This window comes from Chrysoperla carnea, chromosome 2, assembly GCF_905475395.1.
Source record: "Chrysoperla carnea chromosome 2, inChrCarn1.1, whole genome shotgun sequence".
NCBI lineage: Eukaryota > Metazoa > Arthropoda > Insecta > Neuroptera > Chrysopidae > Chrysoperla > Chrysoperla carnea.
The window spans coordinates 17442334-17454858 of NC_058338.1; the positions used below are offsets into that span (position 1 = coordinate 17442334).

Below are 12525 nucleotides of genomic sequence, written 5' to 3' on the forward strand. Positions count from 1 at the left end.
CATAGTTTATCCCACTTTCTGCTTTAGGCAGTTTAATTTAAAAAAAAAATTTTACGAACAAAGCTATCTTCATGTTGACGCTTCTGAATAATCATTTACATGGCTATTATGAATGTAATTTCAATGCAGGAACCGGAAGAGGAATATATTTGATCGAATTCGCCGAAAATATATTAATATTAATTTCGTGTTTTTTGTTTTCATATTCTTTGCCACTATAAAAATAACATTAGGAGAGGAGGTACATGGAGAAGCAATGAATTATTTAAATAATAACCGAACATGTCAACAGAATTTTTTATTACAGCTCAAATAAAATACGCAATTAGTTTAAGTCAACCAAATAGTCAAAGTTTCCGATGAGTGTTAAAATCCTATAAATACGGGATTAGTTGATTTTGATCATTGGAAATAATTGGAAGTATTGAAAAAAAAATCACGTTAATTGTGATATAATGGATACAAAAAAAAAAAATTGTTTAATGACCAGGAAAGAAATTATATATTTCAGAGGATACATTCCTTCCGCAATATGTTTTTAATGAACAACAAAGGACTTATAATTGAAATGAACCAAAATAATAATATAAATAACAAACCAATCATTTTAATAAATCAAAAATAAAAAATTTATTGGAAAAATTTTTATACGGACAACGCATATTCAAATCAAATCAAATCATCAAGATTCAAGTCACAGAAGAAACTATCAATATTAAAAAAATAAAAATAGAGCCTTTTAAATTTCTTGACCTTCGTACATATATGTTTTACAAGAATTTAATTGAAAAATCATGATAAATTCATCAAGTAGCGAAAGATTGAATAAATATAAATGCTGCAGACCGTGAAAAAATCTGACAATAAAAAGATATAAAATTTTGAACTGAATTCTTGCAGGCTAGTAAAAAAAGTTATAATTTTATTATTTCTACAATCTCTGTAAATTCTTGCAAGAATTTTAATTTAGCAAAACATTGTATATACGAAAGTGATTAATTTTTTAATCGATATTGTTAATAAACAGCTGCCAATGGCTTACAGATATCAGTAATTCTCAAGATTAATGAATTTTAAAAAATCAAATTTAATCATACCTATGAGAAACTTGAAACTTCAAAAATAAGTCATTCATGTTATTTCGATATTGTTCATAATATAAACGAATAAGAAATTCAAGTTATTCGAAAGAATCGTTGATATCGTAAACCCAATGTTCCGAAACAAACAATCAAGAATAAAACTAACCTCATGTTAATTAGATACTGTGCTAACGCAACAGCATCTGGATTGCCAGATATTGTGATTGTTCTGTCTGTATTACCACCTTCACGATCCTCACAATTGGAAATTCGTATCATTGCACCCGAAATTTGACGAATTTCAGCAATTTTTGTACCACCTTTACCAATAATACAACCAATTAATTCATTTGGCACTGTCATCTCATGTGTTTGTTGATTGGAATTCTGTTGATTGCGATTTTGATTTCCTGTACGTAACTGTGAACCAGCTAAGGCTGCCAATGCTATAAGTACAAAGTTTTTATTTTTGAAATATTATTTAAAAAGTAATTTATTCACTATTTTACTGACAAATATTTCAAAATAAATTAGCCATATAAAATAGTGTTACGATTTTTCTTTAACAAACGTACCTGCTGGATTTAATCCTCCTGTATTTGCGGGAGCTAATCCTCCCAAACCTAAGGCTGCCAAACCAGCCAATGGACTTTTACCAATGCCAGCAATCTGTGAAATAATCTTTAATAAATTCAAATTATATAAAAATTTAATCACCAAAATTTACTTTCAAAATAATTCTAAAACATCATTCAAAGATAAATTCAATTATCAATAACATTGAAAGAATACTTTTTTGTAATCTTACAGGATTCGTTAACATTACTTCTTAAATATAATATTTTTTCAATAAAAAAAAATTCCTTTGCAACGACATCCAAAAACAACGAATCGTGTAAAATCTTAAAAATCAACAGCATGCAAATTTATGAAAGATGTTTTTGAATTGAATTTCAAATTTTAATATTATTCATGCAAAATAGTAAATTCACAAATAATTAAAGTTAATCAAAATTAAGGAAAAAGAATGCCAGCATTTCGATATTTTTTAAATATTGTATTTTTAGATTTAATCGCAGGTTCTCCTCATAACAAAAATTCATTTATATCCTAAATGAACTGCCATTTTTATGGTACATTTAATTCTAGCATTATAATTGTTTACTACTTTTTACAAACACAAATTTAAAAAAATAATATAAGCTTATATTGAATCTTTACTCCCAAAAAGGTTATTTCGAGAAGCAAGATAATAATGAATAATTAGCCATAATAAACCATTTTAATGAACTGAATCTTTAGGTTCTCAATAAAACAATTTGAATTGTTTGATTTTATATTAACGTCAAAATATATTCGGTTTAATGAGGCACATCTACTACATGGCAATATAGGTTAAGGGTATAACATATTTGAGGAAGTTAGCACACAATACTGACAGATATTGGAAACTAAAAAGTGAATTAATTGGAACGTTTTTAAAAACACAACAACGACTGGACATGTGGCGGGATTCGGAGGGGGGACAACCAACATTTGTTTTTGCATTATAAAAACACTTACATCCTGCATGGCAGCGAGATGTATAGGCGGAAGAGCCGCAGCCTGCGGAAAATGTCCCCCATTCTTGAGTGCGTCCTGTGCTGCCACAGTGGTCGCGGCGACGGCCGCCAGCAAGGGGTGATGGGGGCCAGGGGGGAATAGGCTGGCACAAGGGGGGCCTGGGTGGTGAGGAGCCATTAAGGCTGTGGTATTACTTACATCGGAATGGGCAGGTACGGCGTAGTTGCCTTGGATGGTATAAGCTTGTCCACCGGCCAGGATCACAGGTCCGCCGACCTGAGGCTTAGGGCGGTAGGGAATCGTGGCGCCTTTAGGAGGGGACTGTAATAAAAATGAGGTTCACAATTAATTTGAATGCTGAAACTATCTGAAAAATAAATTTGCTTATTAAATTATTAACTACATCGCTTTTACTATATTTTTGTTTTATTCTCAATTCGTTACTCCAATTTCCAAACGTATTAATTTTATCATGTAATGAAATTAAACATAACATGTTTCCTTAAAAAAAAAGGACATACAGCTATTAAGTTATAGCTTTATTAAAACAGCGCAGCGATAGAGTAAGATTATTTTAGAAACCAACAGACTAGACATAATAAAGCAGAGTTATTAAAGATGATTGTAATAGTTACCTCAAGCATGACACAACATATGTGATAAATGCATTGTGTCACGGCTTCCCCAATTCCAGAGATGGTTACAGCACGTTCCGTTGAATTTGGTAACATTTCACTGGCAACTTGGATGGAAGCACCAGTAACTTCACGAATTTCTTTAATTTTTGAACCACCTTTACCAATCAAAGAACCGCATTGACTTGCAGGCACAATTAAACGTAGTGTAATTGGTGGCCGTGGAACTGATCCATTACTTGCACCCGTGCTCACCGACTCTTGGAACTGCGAACACCACTGCGCATAGAATGCAGTTGAAGAAATAATTATGTGAATTTGACTAAAACATTTTCACCACTCGCAATCAAATCGCGGTTTTTTCGATTTTTTTTTTAAAATAACAAAAAATTTAAATAATAAATAAATTGAAAATGATAATTAAAAATTGAGAAAATAAAATATAAAATAATTTGTCGACTGGTCCTATCTTCAGTCGAATTTGTCAACAAATCTTTGTTGAAATTTCCATTCGAATTATTTTGTAAAACCTCCTGCACTATTACATACAAACTTTCTATTCCAAAAATTATTTCTCAGAGCGTTTTTTTTTTAGAAAAAGTAGAACAAGAATTTCCATAATCAAAAATAATTAGTTTGAGAATAAATTCTAGATGTAACGTCCAAATCTGAGTAAATATTAGGTTCTTCAGAATAGGTAAACAAAATAAAAAGTATAAACTTGTGGCTCCTATAGAATAAACAGAAAGAAAAACAAAACATACGACATTCGCAATGGTTTGGCGAACATTACCCACATCCCACGTCCCCCGCTTATACTCTTATTCTTTTACCAACAAATTCATTCACTATTATTAAAACTAATCTATATTTATTTTTGTCATAATAATACCTCTTCAAATTTTTTGCAGATCAATGTGAATGCTTTAAATATGGCATTTGTTTGTCCGGTGACTGTCACAATTCGTTCAGGGCATGATCCATCTGATATATTGATTTTGGCTCCAGACTGTAAAGTAATGAAAAAAGAAACGGATTGATTAAATTTTAATTCTTAAAAATTATTAGAAGAAGGTACAATAAACTGTATAACTTACCTCTTCTCTAAATCTCTTTACGATTTCGCCTTTTTTTCCAATAATACTACCAACTTCCTGCAAAGAAAAGAAAAAGTAAATTAATATTTAAAATTTTCTACAAATATTTTCAGAAACAGCGAAGACATTTCGAAGAACAATATTCAGATTATTGTTTAATTATACCATGTATATATGAAATATACATAGTATACTAAGTTTAGTCCCAAGTTTGTAACTCTTAAAACTATTGAAGCTACGAAAAAAATTTTGGTATAGATGTTCATGGAATCATCTAATTAGTTCATTTTCGGTTGTCCGTCCGTCCGTCCATCTGTAACATGATAACTCAAAAATGAAAAATGATATCAAGCTGAAATATACAGCGTACTCGGGACATAAAAAGTGAGGTCGAGTTCGTAAATGGGCTGCATAAGTCAATTGGGTCTTGCTAAAAAACACACGGAAGGACAAGAAAAAAAGTAAAGAAACATATCAAAAAAAGAGTTGCTTGCGAGAGAGGTTGCAGGATACAGCAAATAATGATACAAAATATAAACGAAATATTTAATTACTAGAATTATTTTTTATTCAAATTAAAATGATAACACGTCCCCTTATAACTCCCTGAGAGTAATCACGTATGTATCATCATATCAAATAAAGTCGACTTGTTGTATGTAGTTAATTACAAGTTTTGTTATAAAAATTAGTCGAGTAATCTCAATTTAATAACAATAAAGTTTTGTTTTGTTACCAGAGCTTTATGTTATTACAGTCCTCAGCTTTAAGTCATGTTAATTTTGAAAATGTTTTATTAATAATTTAATATTTCTATGTATTATAATGAAACAAGCAAACATTTATCCTTCCCACCTCAAACTTTATAAATAATTTTCATTTGTTCGTCAGACACTCAAGCAACCACCTACCATCAGTCTCTCTCAAGGTAAGGCTTTTACTTTATACATTAGGGAATAAAACTTTATTTAATGCCAATTTCATTCATGTTTGGAAGGATAAAATGATATTTTGTTTAAATATTTTAAAACACTATAAAATAGCATTTTATATTTTCTGAAAGGGATTATTAATATTTCACAAATATTAAACATTTTATAAAATAATGTATTTTCAATATATAGAGCAAAATGTACTTGATGAAGAAAGATAGATCTTTATGAGAGCAAAAAGTCTTTATTGCAAAAAAATATTTTCTGATATAGATGGTAAGGTATTACGAGCAGAGCACCAAGGCAATTGTAGATGTAGAGTTGAAATTATTTGTACCCCAACTTCATTAGAAGAATTGATTTCAGTTAAAACTATTGAAAGATATTCTAATGACTCCATTATTTTATATACCTTTTTGGAATATGACGAAAACGAAATTAAGTTTAAAGTTCTTGGCGAAATTTATAATTTTGATTAATTTATTTATCTAGAAATCAGATTTGTAACAAAAAATTGTGCCTGTTAGCTTCGACGCACGACTAGAGTTTACTCCTTAAGTATTTTATAGTGTGCGTGTCCGTTTGGTGATTGTCAGTTTGAAAACAATAGGTGCCTTGTCTGTTGTACGTACTATGTAGTATAATTTATATAAAAGCTATCCCGAAAAAACCCGAAGACGTACGATGGCTGAGTAATATCTTTTATATATAAATACATGGATGTCAAATTCTATCTTGAACTTTTATTATATAATATTTCCGTTTTCCGTGATAGTATCGTATATTTGAACGCAAGGGCTAAAAACTTCAAAACCCAACCAACTCCTCTATAATTGACAAACTCATCCTAACAAACTCGTAATTAAAACAATACTGAGTTTATATATCGTGCCTTAGCACGCACAGCAAACCGATGTACAAGAAAATGATTATAATATTACTAGAAGTAAATGCTGAGTAACTATGTAGTCATTCTAAAACGGTGGGTAACAACTGTGTGCTCTGGCCTTCAGGTTATTGTCAGTTTCAAACAATAGTTGTTTAGACAACGGTAGGCAAGTATACAAGTTATACACACGCATTACTAAAAAATGAAAGGTGGCACAACTTTTTGCTGATGTCCTTAAGATACATTACAAGACAAATCAAATATTAAGGCAATGATTAAGTACATAGTGGAAAAACTAAAATTTTCTTTTTCTAATTTAGCATTGTTCGAATGAAAATAAGCTTTTAGTAATGCATCGTATATTTGAAACAATCACGTTACAAACAATTAAATACCAGAAATAGTTATAATATTTTAATTTGGCAATCGTAGTTAAAATATTTTCTATTTGTAATTTATAAATATGTTAAATTTATCTCTACAGATCAACAGACAGTCGTTCACGACACACACAAACGAAAACAAACAAATATAAATGATATACCTGCTGCGGCGAATATAAGTATGGAAATGTCATTTTACGATACATGCAAGAGTAAGTGTACCACATGAATTTTTAAATTTGTTTTTTCATCACATCTGTTTAGTGAGCTTTTGTGAAGAGTCAACGACCAGATTAGAACATTTGTGATAGAAAATGATTGATCGCGTACTGTAATTTAAAATTTATTGAAATTAAGATCTACGATTGTATAAATTCGAAGTATTTAAAGTTTCATGTATCGTGAAATTTATTCAATTTTTTAAGACTTTGATAATATAATAATTAATCTACCAAAAACTAATTAAATATATTATTTCTTTGGCCTATTTCCCTGTCACATCGCGAGATCTTCCTTATTACTTTATCAATTTCCATGATTCACCCCTCATTTGAAAGCTCATCATGCTGGCTACTGACAAAAATAGACTCACAGTCTAAAAATGTATCGCTAAGGAAAAAGTCTAGAGAAATAATAAGATTTAATTTTGTTCAGTGGTGTAATTTGTATCAACAAATCATATCTGTAATAAAATTGTTTATAAATAAAAAGAAAATAAATTACTGTTGATATTTATCACTTATATATTATTTCCCCAGTCTGTTTTTAGCCACGGGTACCGCACTGCGATATTCCTCACGAATCGAGCTAGTATAATATACAGTTACACAGTGTTCCAAAATTCATGAACGTAAGAATCGGTCATCCACAATCTACACATGGCGTAACAAGTTTCTAATTTTGAATATAAACATTTTTTATCACCCCAATCAAAAATTTGTACATAAAAGTCTTAAAGAAAAGCGTAACAAACGTAAAACATTAGAGAAAACTATGCTCCAAAAATCAGAATGCACAAGTAAAGAAATCTTTAATACCGAAGTCAGCTTACGTCTTGTGAAATATGAAAGACTTCGCCAATTAGCATACAGATGGAACGACAGAACATAAAACTTTAAAAGAAATACACCACACCCGAAAAATGATTAGAAGATACCAAAGTAGGCAAAAGCTAAAACGATGAATTGGAATGGTCCTTAGAAATATATCGAGAGTAACACAAATACGGATGACTGGTTCGCCTGGTGGTTTTAAGAGAGTTTCAATTTTTTTAACTGCAATGTGGTAAGAAGAAATACTTACCAAATGATGAATAGTAAGTATTGAATTACCCGATTTATAAGCAGTTTTAATTAAACTCTGAAATGCAGGTAAAAATTTTTAAACTCTCAGTGGAATAGTCTATTGAGTCTTAATACTCGGTATCGATGACATACATGCTTGACATTAACAGGGTCAATTCAAAAGAGACGAAGGGGAGAAACTTACTATTTGCCAAACAATATAAAACATTCCTTAATCGTTGTGTATCGAATCAGAACAGACATACAAAAGAGCAGACGAAAAGGATGGAATAGTACAAATGCAATAAAGCAGTCAAGCAAACAACGATGATACTTAATATACAAATCATTGTTTGGCGAAGACAACGCAAATACAATTGAACAAAAATTCGATCTAAATAACATTTTTTTTAGAAGTATTTATTTTTATCAATTTATTTACGTTCGTAGTGCACGCAAAATAATGTCATACGCACATATATCATGAGATACAGTATAGAAAAAAATAAATACGAACGAATCGAATACCACAACCACAAATCTAACAAACAAATTTTATTTTAAAAACACATCGCCAACATATTTTTATTTCAGTTACCTAGATTATAAATCACTCTAAATCAATGTTCACCAGTTGGGTTTGCCAATAAAGTTTTTTTTCTTTTATATTTATGTTTTTTCAAATTGTTTCTCCATTTACGTAAGACGTTGTTTAATTCGATGGAAATAAATTAATTTTATACACACAAAAAAAGATTATCGCATTTTTTTTAAAATGTCTTTATTTAACTCACATCATGGTGTCATTTGTCTGGTAAAATACTTTTTATATTTTTGTCCAAACGTAGGAATGACATCTTAATCATATACATAATGGCTTAATTTGCTGTCTGACATTTCTAACAAAAGAAATAACAGAGAACAAAATTTTCATACAGTAAATATTGCCCTGTCTGTTGAGGGTCAGAGTAAGTGAAGTATAATGAATGTATACTCCTCTGTGTCACAAAAAACGAACGGATTTACATAGAAGAGTAATAACAATTGGGCTGAAAACACAGTCAAATACATTTTTCAACAGAGATGCCTTCGAGGCTGATACAGCGTTTATAGCGGTTATATAATTTTTCGATACCATTTTTCTTAGTACGATTAGCCTGGCCTCAAAATAGGCTTAAATTTCGGCGATTACCTCTTCGTCGGAGCTAAATTTTTTTCCAGCGAGCATTCTCTTGAGGTCTGAGAACAGGAAAAAGTCGCTGGATGCCAGATCTGGAGAATACGGTGGATGCGGAAGCATTTCGAAGCCTAATTAATGCAATTTCGTTTTCATTGATTTGTGACACGGTGCATTGTTTTGATGAAACGGAAAGTTGCTTCACTCAAAATGATCTCACCAACTAATAATACGACAGCTGTCAAATTTATACACATGTCTTTTGAAGGTTAGGGTTAACTAAAAATCATATAGATTTAATACTAGTAGAGCCATCTATGTGTCTGTCCTACGAACTTATCGGCCTACCTAATATGCAAATCCGAGTAGTACTATCTTCTATCGCTAGATTGAGTCTTTCGTAGTATTAAAATCCAATAACAGTGTAACATTCTAAAAGTATTTTAGCCAAATTGATGGCACTTCTAAGCGCTAAATTGACTTCTGTTTTTCGGTGTTTTCTAGTATTTTACAATAACCTCTATGTCAACCACAAGTATAGGTCATCTTATCTTATAGATGCTTAAATAACAGTAAGGGTTACTCAAGCTAGTTTCAAAGATCTCGTTAGAGATAATAAACATGCTACTTTGCTCTAACTAGATCTGCAGATCTCTCGCAGTTTGCTCTAATTAAATCTTTAGATCTCAAATCTATATTTACTTTAAATGGAGATTGTCTCTAAAAGTTATTTTTATATTTACTTAGAAATTCTCAAACAAATAACCGAAAGTACGTGCTCTTCTATACAGCAACATAAATCAATAATGCATGATATATTTTCAAGACATGTGAGTGATATCGAGATTAAAAAGATAAATTTATCATAATTACTGTCTTTCATTTTAAATTGAGTTAAGATATCCCCTGCGTAATATCAGTGAAATAGATATTTCGATATTCGTTTAATTGAATAATATACAAACTATTAAGGAACAACACAAACATTTAAAGGAGTCAAACAAAAACAGTTATAACCATCGCATCATGTTCTGTTAATAGACAGAAGAAGAACATAAAATGATTATTATAAGTATCCTCATAGCTAGATGTTAGTTACAAGTCTATCTATATAATATGATTGTCGATATAAGAACCAGCCGCTTATTTCAAACAATCAAACATCTTAATATATAATTTAATTTAATCTTCAGTCCACTTATGTGAGATCAGATTAGACGGAATTATTTTAGTCTTTACTAGAGACCGTTTTATATTTACAAGCTTTTATTTAGTTTTACCTGTCCCGTTGTCTGTCTGTAATCAAATCTTGCAAGTCAAATTTGATCCGTTTTCCGATTGAGCTGAAATTTGGCATGCACATTTAGTTTGGACGCTATGCATGGTTAGGTTGGCGTACTGATTTTCACATCGCTTTCACCATATTTGATATATATACATTTTTTTTAGTCTTTTAATAAAAAATACTTTTTAAGGAACAAGCTTTTATTGTACTAAAAAGTAGAAAATAATTTTATCTATGAGTCACTCATACCCAACTAATTGTAAAAGATTGAGGCACTTAATATCAAGAATAAATCGAAATGAATGTGGAGTAGATGAGGCGTTCAGATTCATTTTTGCTATTTTAAATTGAGCGCCTCAAGCTTTTACATTTAATCGGGTATGAGTGACTCATAGATAAAATTATTTTCTACTTTTTAGTACAATTAAAATTTGTCCTTTAAGAAGTATTTTTCATTAAAAATTTTTTTTCAAATACTTTAATACCGATTAACGTTATATTTATCAAAACGAAACGCTTTTAGCATATTTTGGTGCTTCGTATTATTTCATACGAAGAACAGGTATTATTATCAACTTGCATTATTATCCGAATTATATAAATATTATTGGTATTCTTCTCAGAAAACTCTTTCATTTGAGACCCATATCATGGGAATAGGGCTTTTCATTTTAAAATCACGATTCACACTCGTTTCGTACTAAATGATTTATAACCAATGTGATAAAATGAATAACAAATATCTTCTATCTTAGTCCTACTTATGGCTGTCAGTATGAAAAAATAAACTCTGCACTTGCGCTTATGACATGATGAAAAGGCCTGTATACATAAGATAATTTTCCGCCATATTGAATTTAGAATGACATCACTTTGTTAACCATGCATTGCGAAAAAATATACATACATACAAACATTGCAAATTAAATGAAAGCTTGTAAAAAAATATATTAATAAATCTGAACTTTGTAAATGTTAATTATGTAACAAAAATTAAAAAAAAAAAGACAAAGTTTATTTTTGTTGTGTATTCAGGACTAATTTTATCAAAGCTTTATATAAACAAATGCTGATGGTTTTCTAAGAAACCAGACAGAAAAACAGAAACAAACAGGACATCTATGTATGTATAAAGACTTTATTTCAATTTTAATATTCATTCAAACATATAATATTAATTAAGTTTTGAAAACATTAAGGGCACTTTTCGAAGTTAAAGAGAGAAGAATGGTAACCCTTTTGAGAGAATATGTATAGCAAGCTTTCATGTTGATGATCAAAAGTTTGACTTTAATTTTATACAGTTAATTATTATTCAATTTGTAGTCTGTTGAATGAATATAAATTTATTTATAGAATGATATTTATTCTAAATTTGATTGGGATACATTTCGATAATTAAACACTTACTAACTTTAATAGACAATTTACGTGATAATTTGAAACATAAATTCTAAATTATTTATTATAATAAAACAAGCTTATAATAAAAACAAAAAAAGTTGCAAATGATTCGATTAAGCGATTTTATCAAAGGGGTACCCCTTAAAAAAATTGCAAAAAAATCGAGAAATTTTTTTATCTCCAATTTCGAAAAAAATCAGTATATAAGGTAATTTTGACCGAAAAAGTGCAAAAATCGGGTGTATTTAATGACTGGTCGAATCGTTTTTGAGATACGGACTAAAATCGGTCCAAATATTGCGATATCTCAGAAACTCTGCATCCAATCATTAAATTAACCTTTTGAAAAGGTTGATTTATTAATCATTTTCAAATAGTGCTTATTTTTTGTGCCATTTCCTACCATTTTGCGGTGTAGATTGAAAATGTGATCAAAATTGGTACTTTTATTATGACTTTTTAAAGCGTACAGGGGATTTAAACAATTTTATTTACAATTTTTTTGCATTTACAGAACAAATCATTTTAAGCAAATTTTTGGATACGAAAATAAATGTAAATTAATTTCTATGAAAATGGAAGTTTTTATCGGGCATTACCCTTTGACACGAGCATAAAAATTACGACAATGAAATCAAAATCTCGAAAAATTTAATAATGCAATTACTTTTATAAAATGAACATGAAAAGAAACAAAGGCTAAAAAATTAAACAACTCACAACGGGCGAATTTTCGAATACCATTCAAAAAAAATTTATTGTTACTTTAATTAAAATTAAAAAAAAAAAAGAAAA

The 12525-nt window shown here is 29.8% G+C and overlaps 1 protein-coding gene across 5 annotated transcripts in view; it reads right to left on the reverse strand.

The window, feature by feature from the left end:
- The window catches only part of LOC123291546 (poly(rC)-binding protein 3), a 39789-nt gene that overhangs the window by 6183 nt on the left and 21081 nt on the right, over positions 1–12525 (reverse strand). For 2 of the 5 annotated variants that reach the window (XM_044871867.1, XM_044871864.1), the window contains exons 3-8: positions 4378–4434; positions 4173–4289; positions 3281–3559; positions 2844–2966; positions 1658–1763; positions 1249–1528 (exon numbers count right to left, since the gene is read on the reverse strand). In XM_044871867.1, coding sequence (XP_044727802.1) covers positions 1249–1528; positions 1658–1763; positions 2844–2966; positions 3281–3559; positions 4173–4289; positions 4378–4434 — 962 coding nt within the window. Of the gene's footprint in view, positions 1–1248; positions 1529–1657; positions 1764–2645; positions 2967–3280; positions 3560–4172; positions 4290–4377; positions 4435–12525 lie in introns of all 5 variants that reach the window. The other 3 variants (XM_044871863.1, XM_044871866.1, XM_044871865.1) reach the window with 3 other exon arrangements.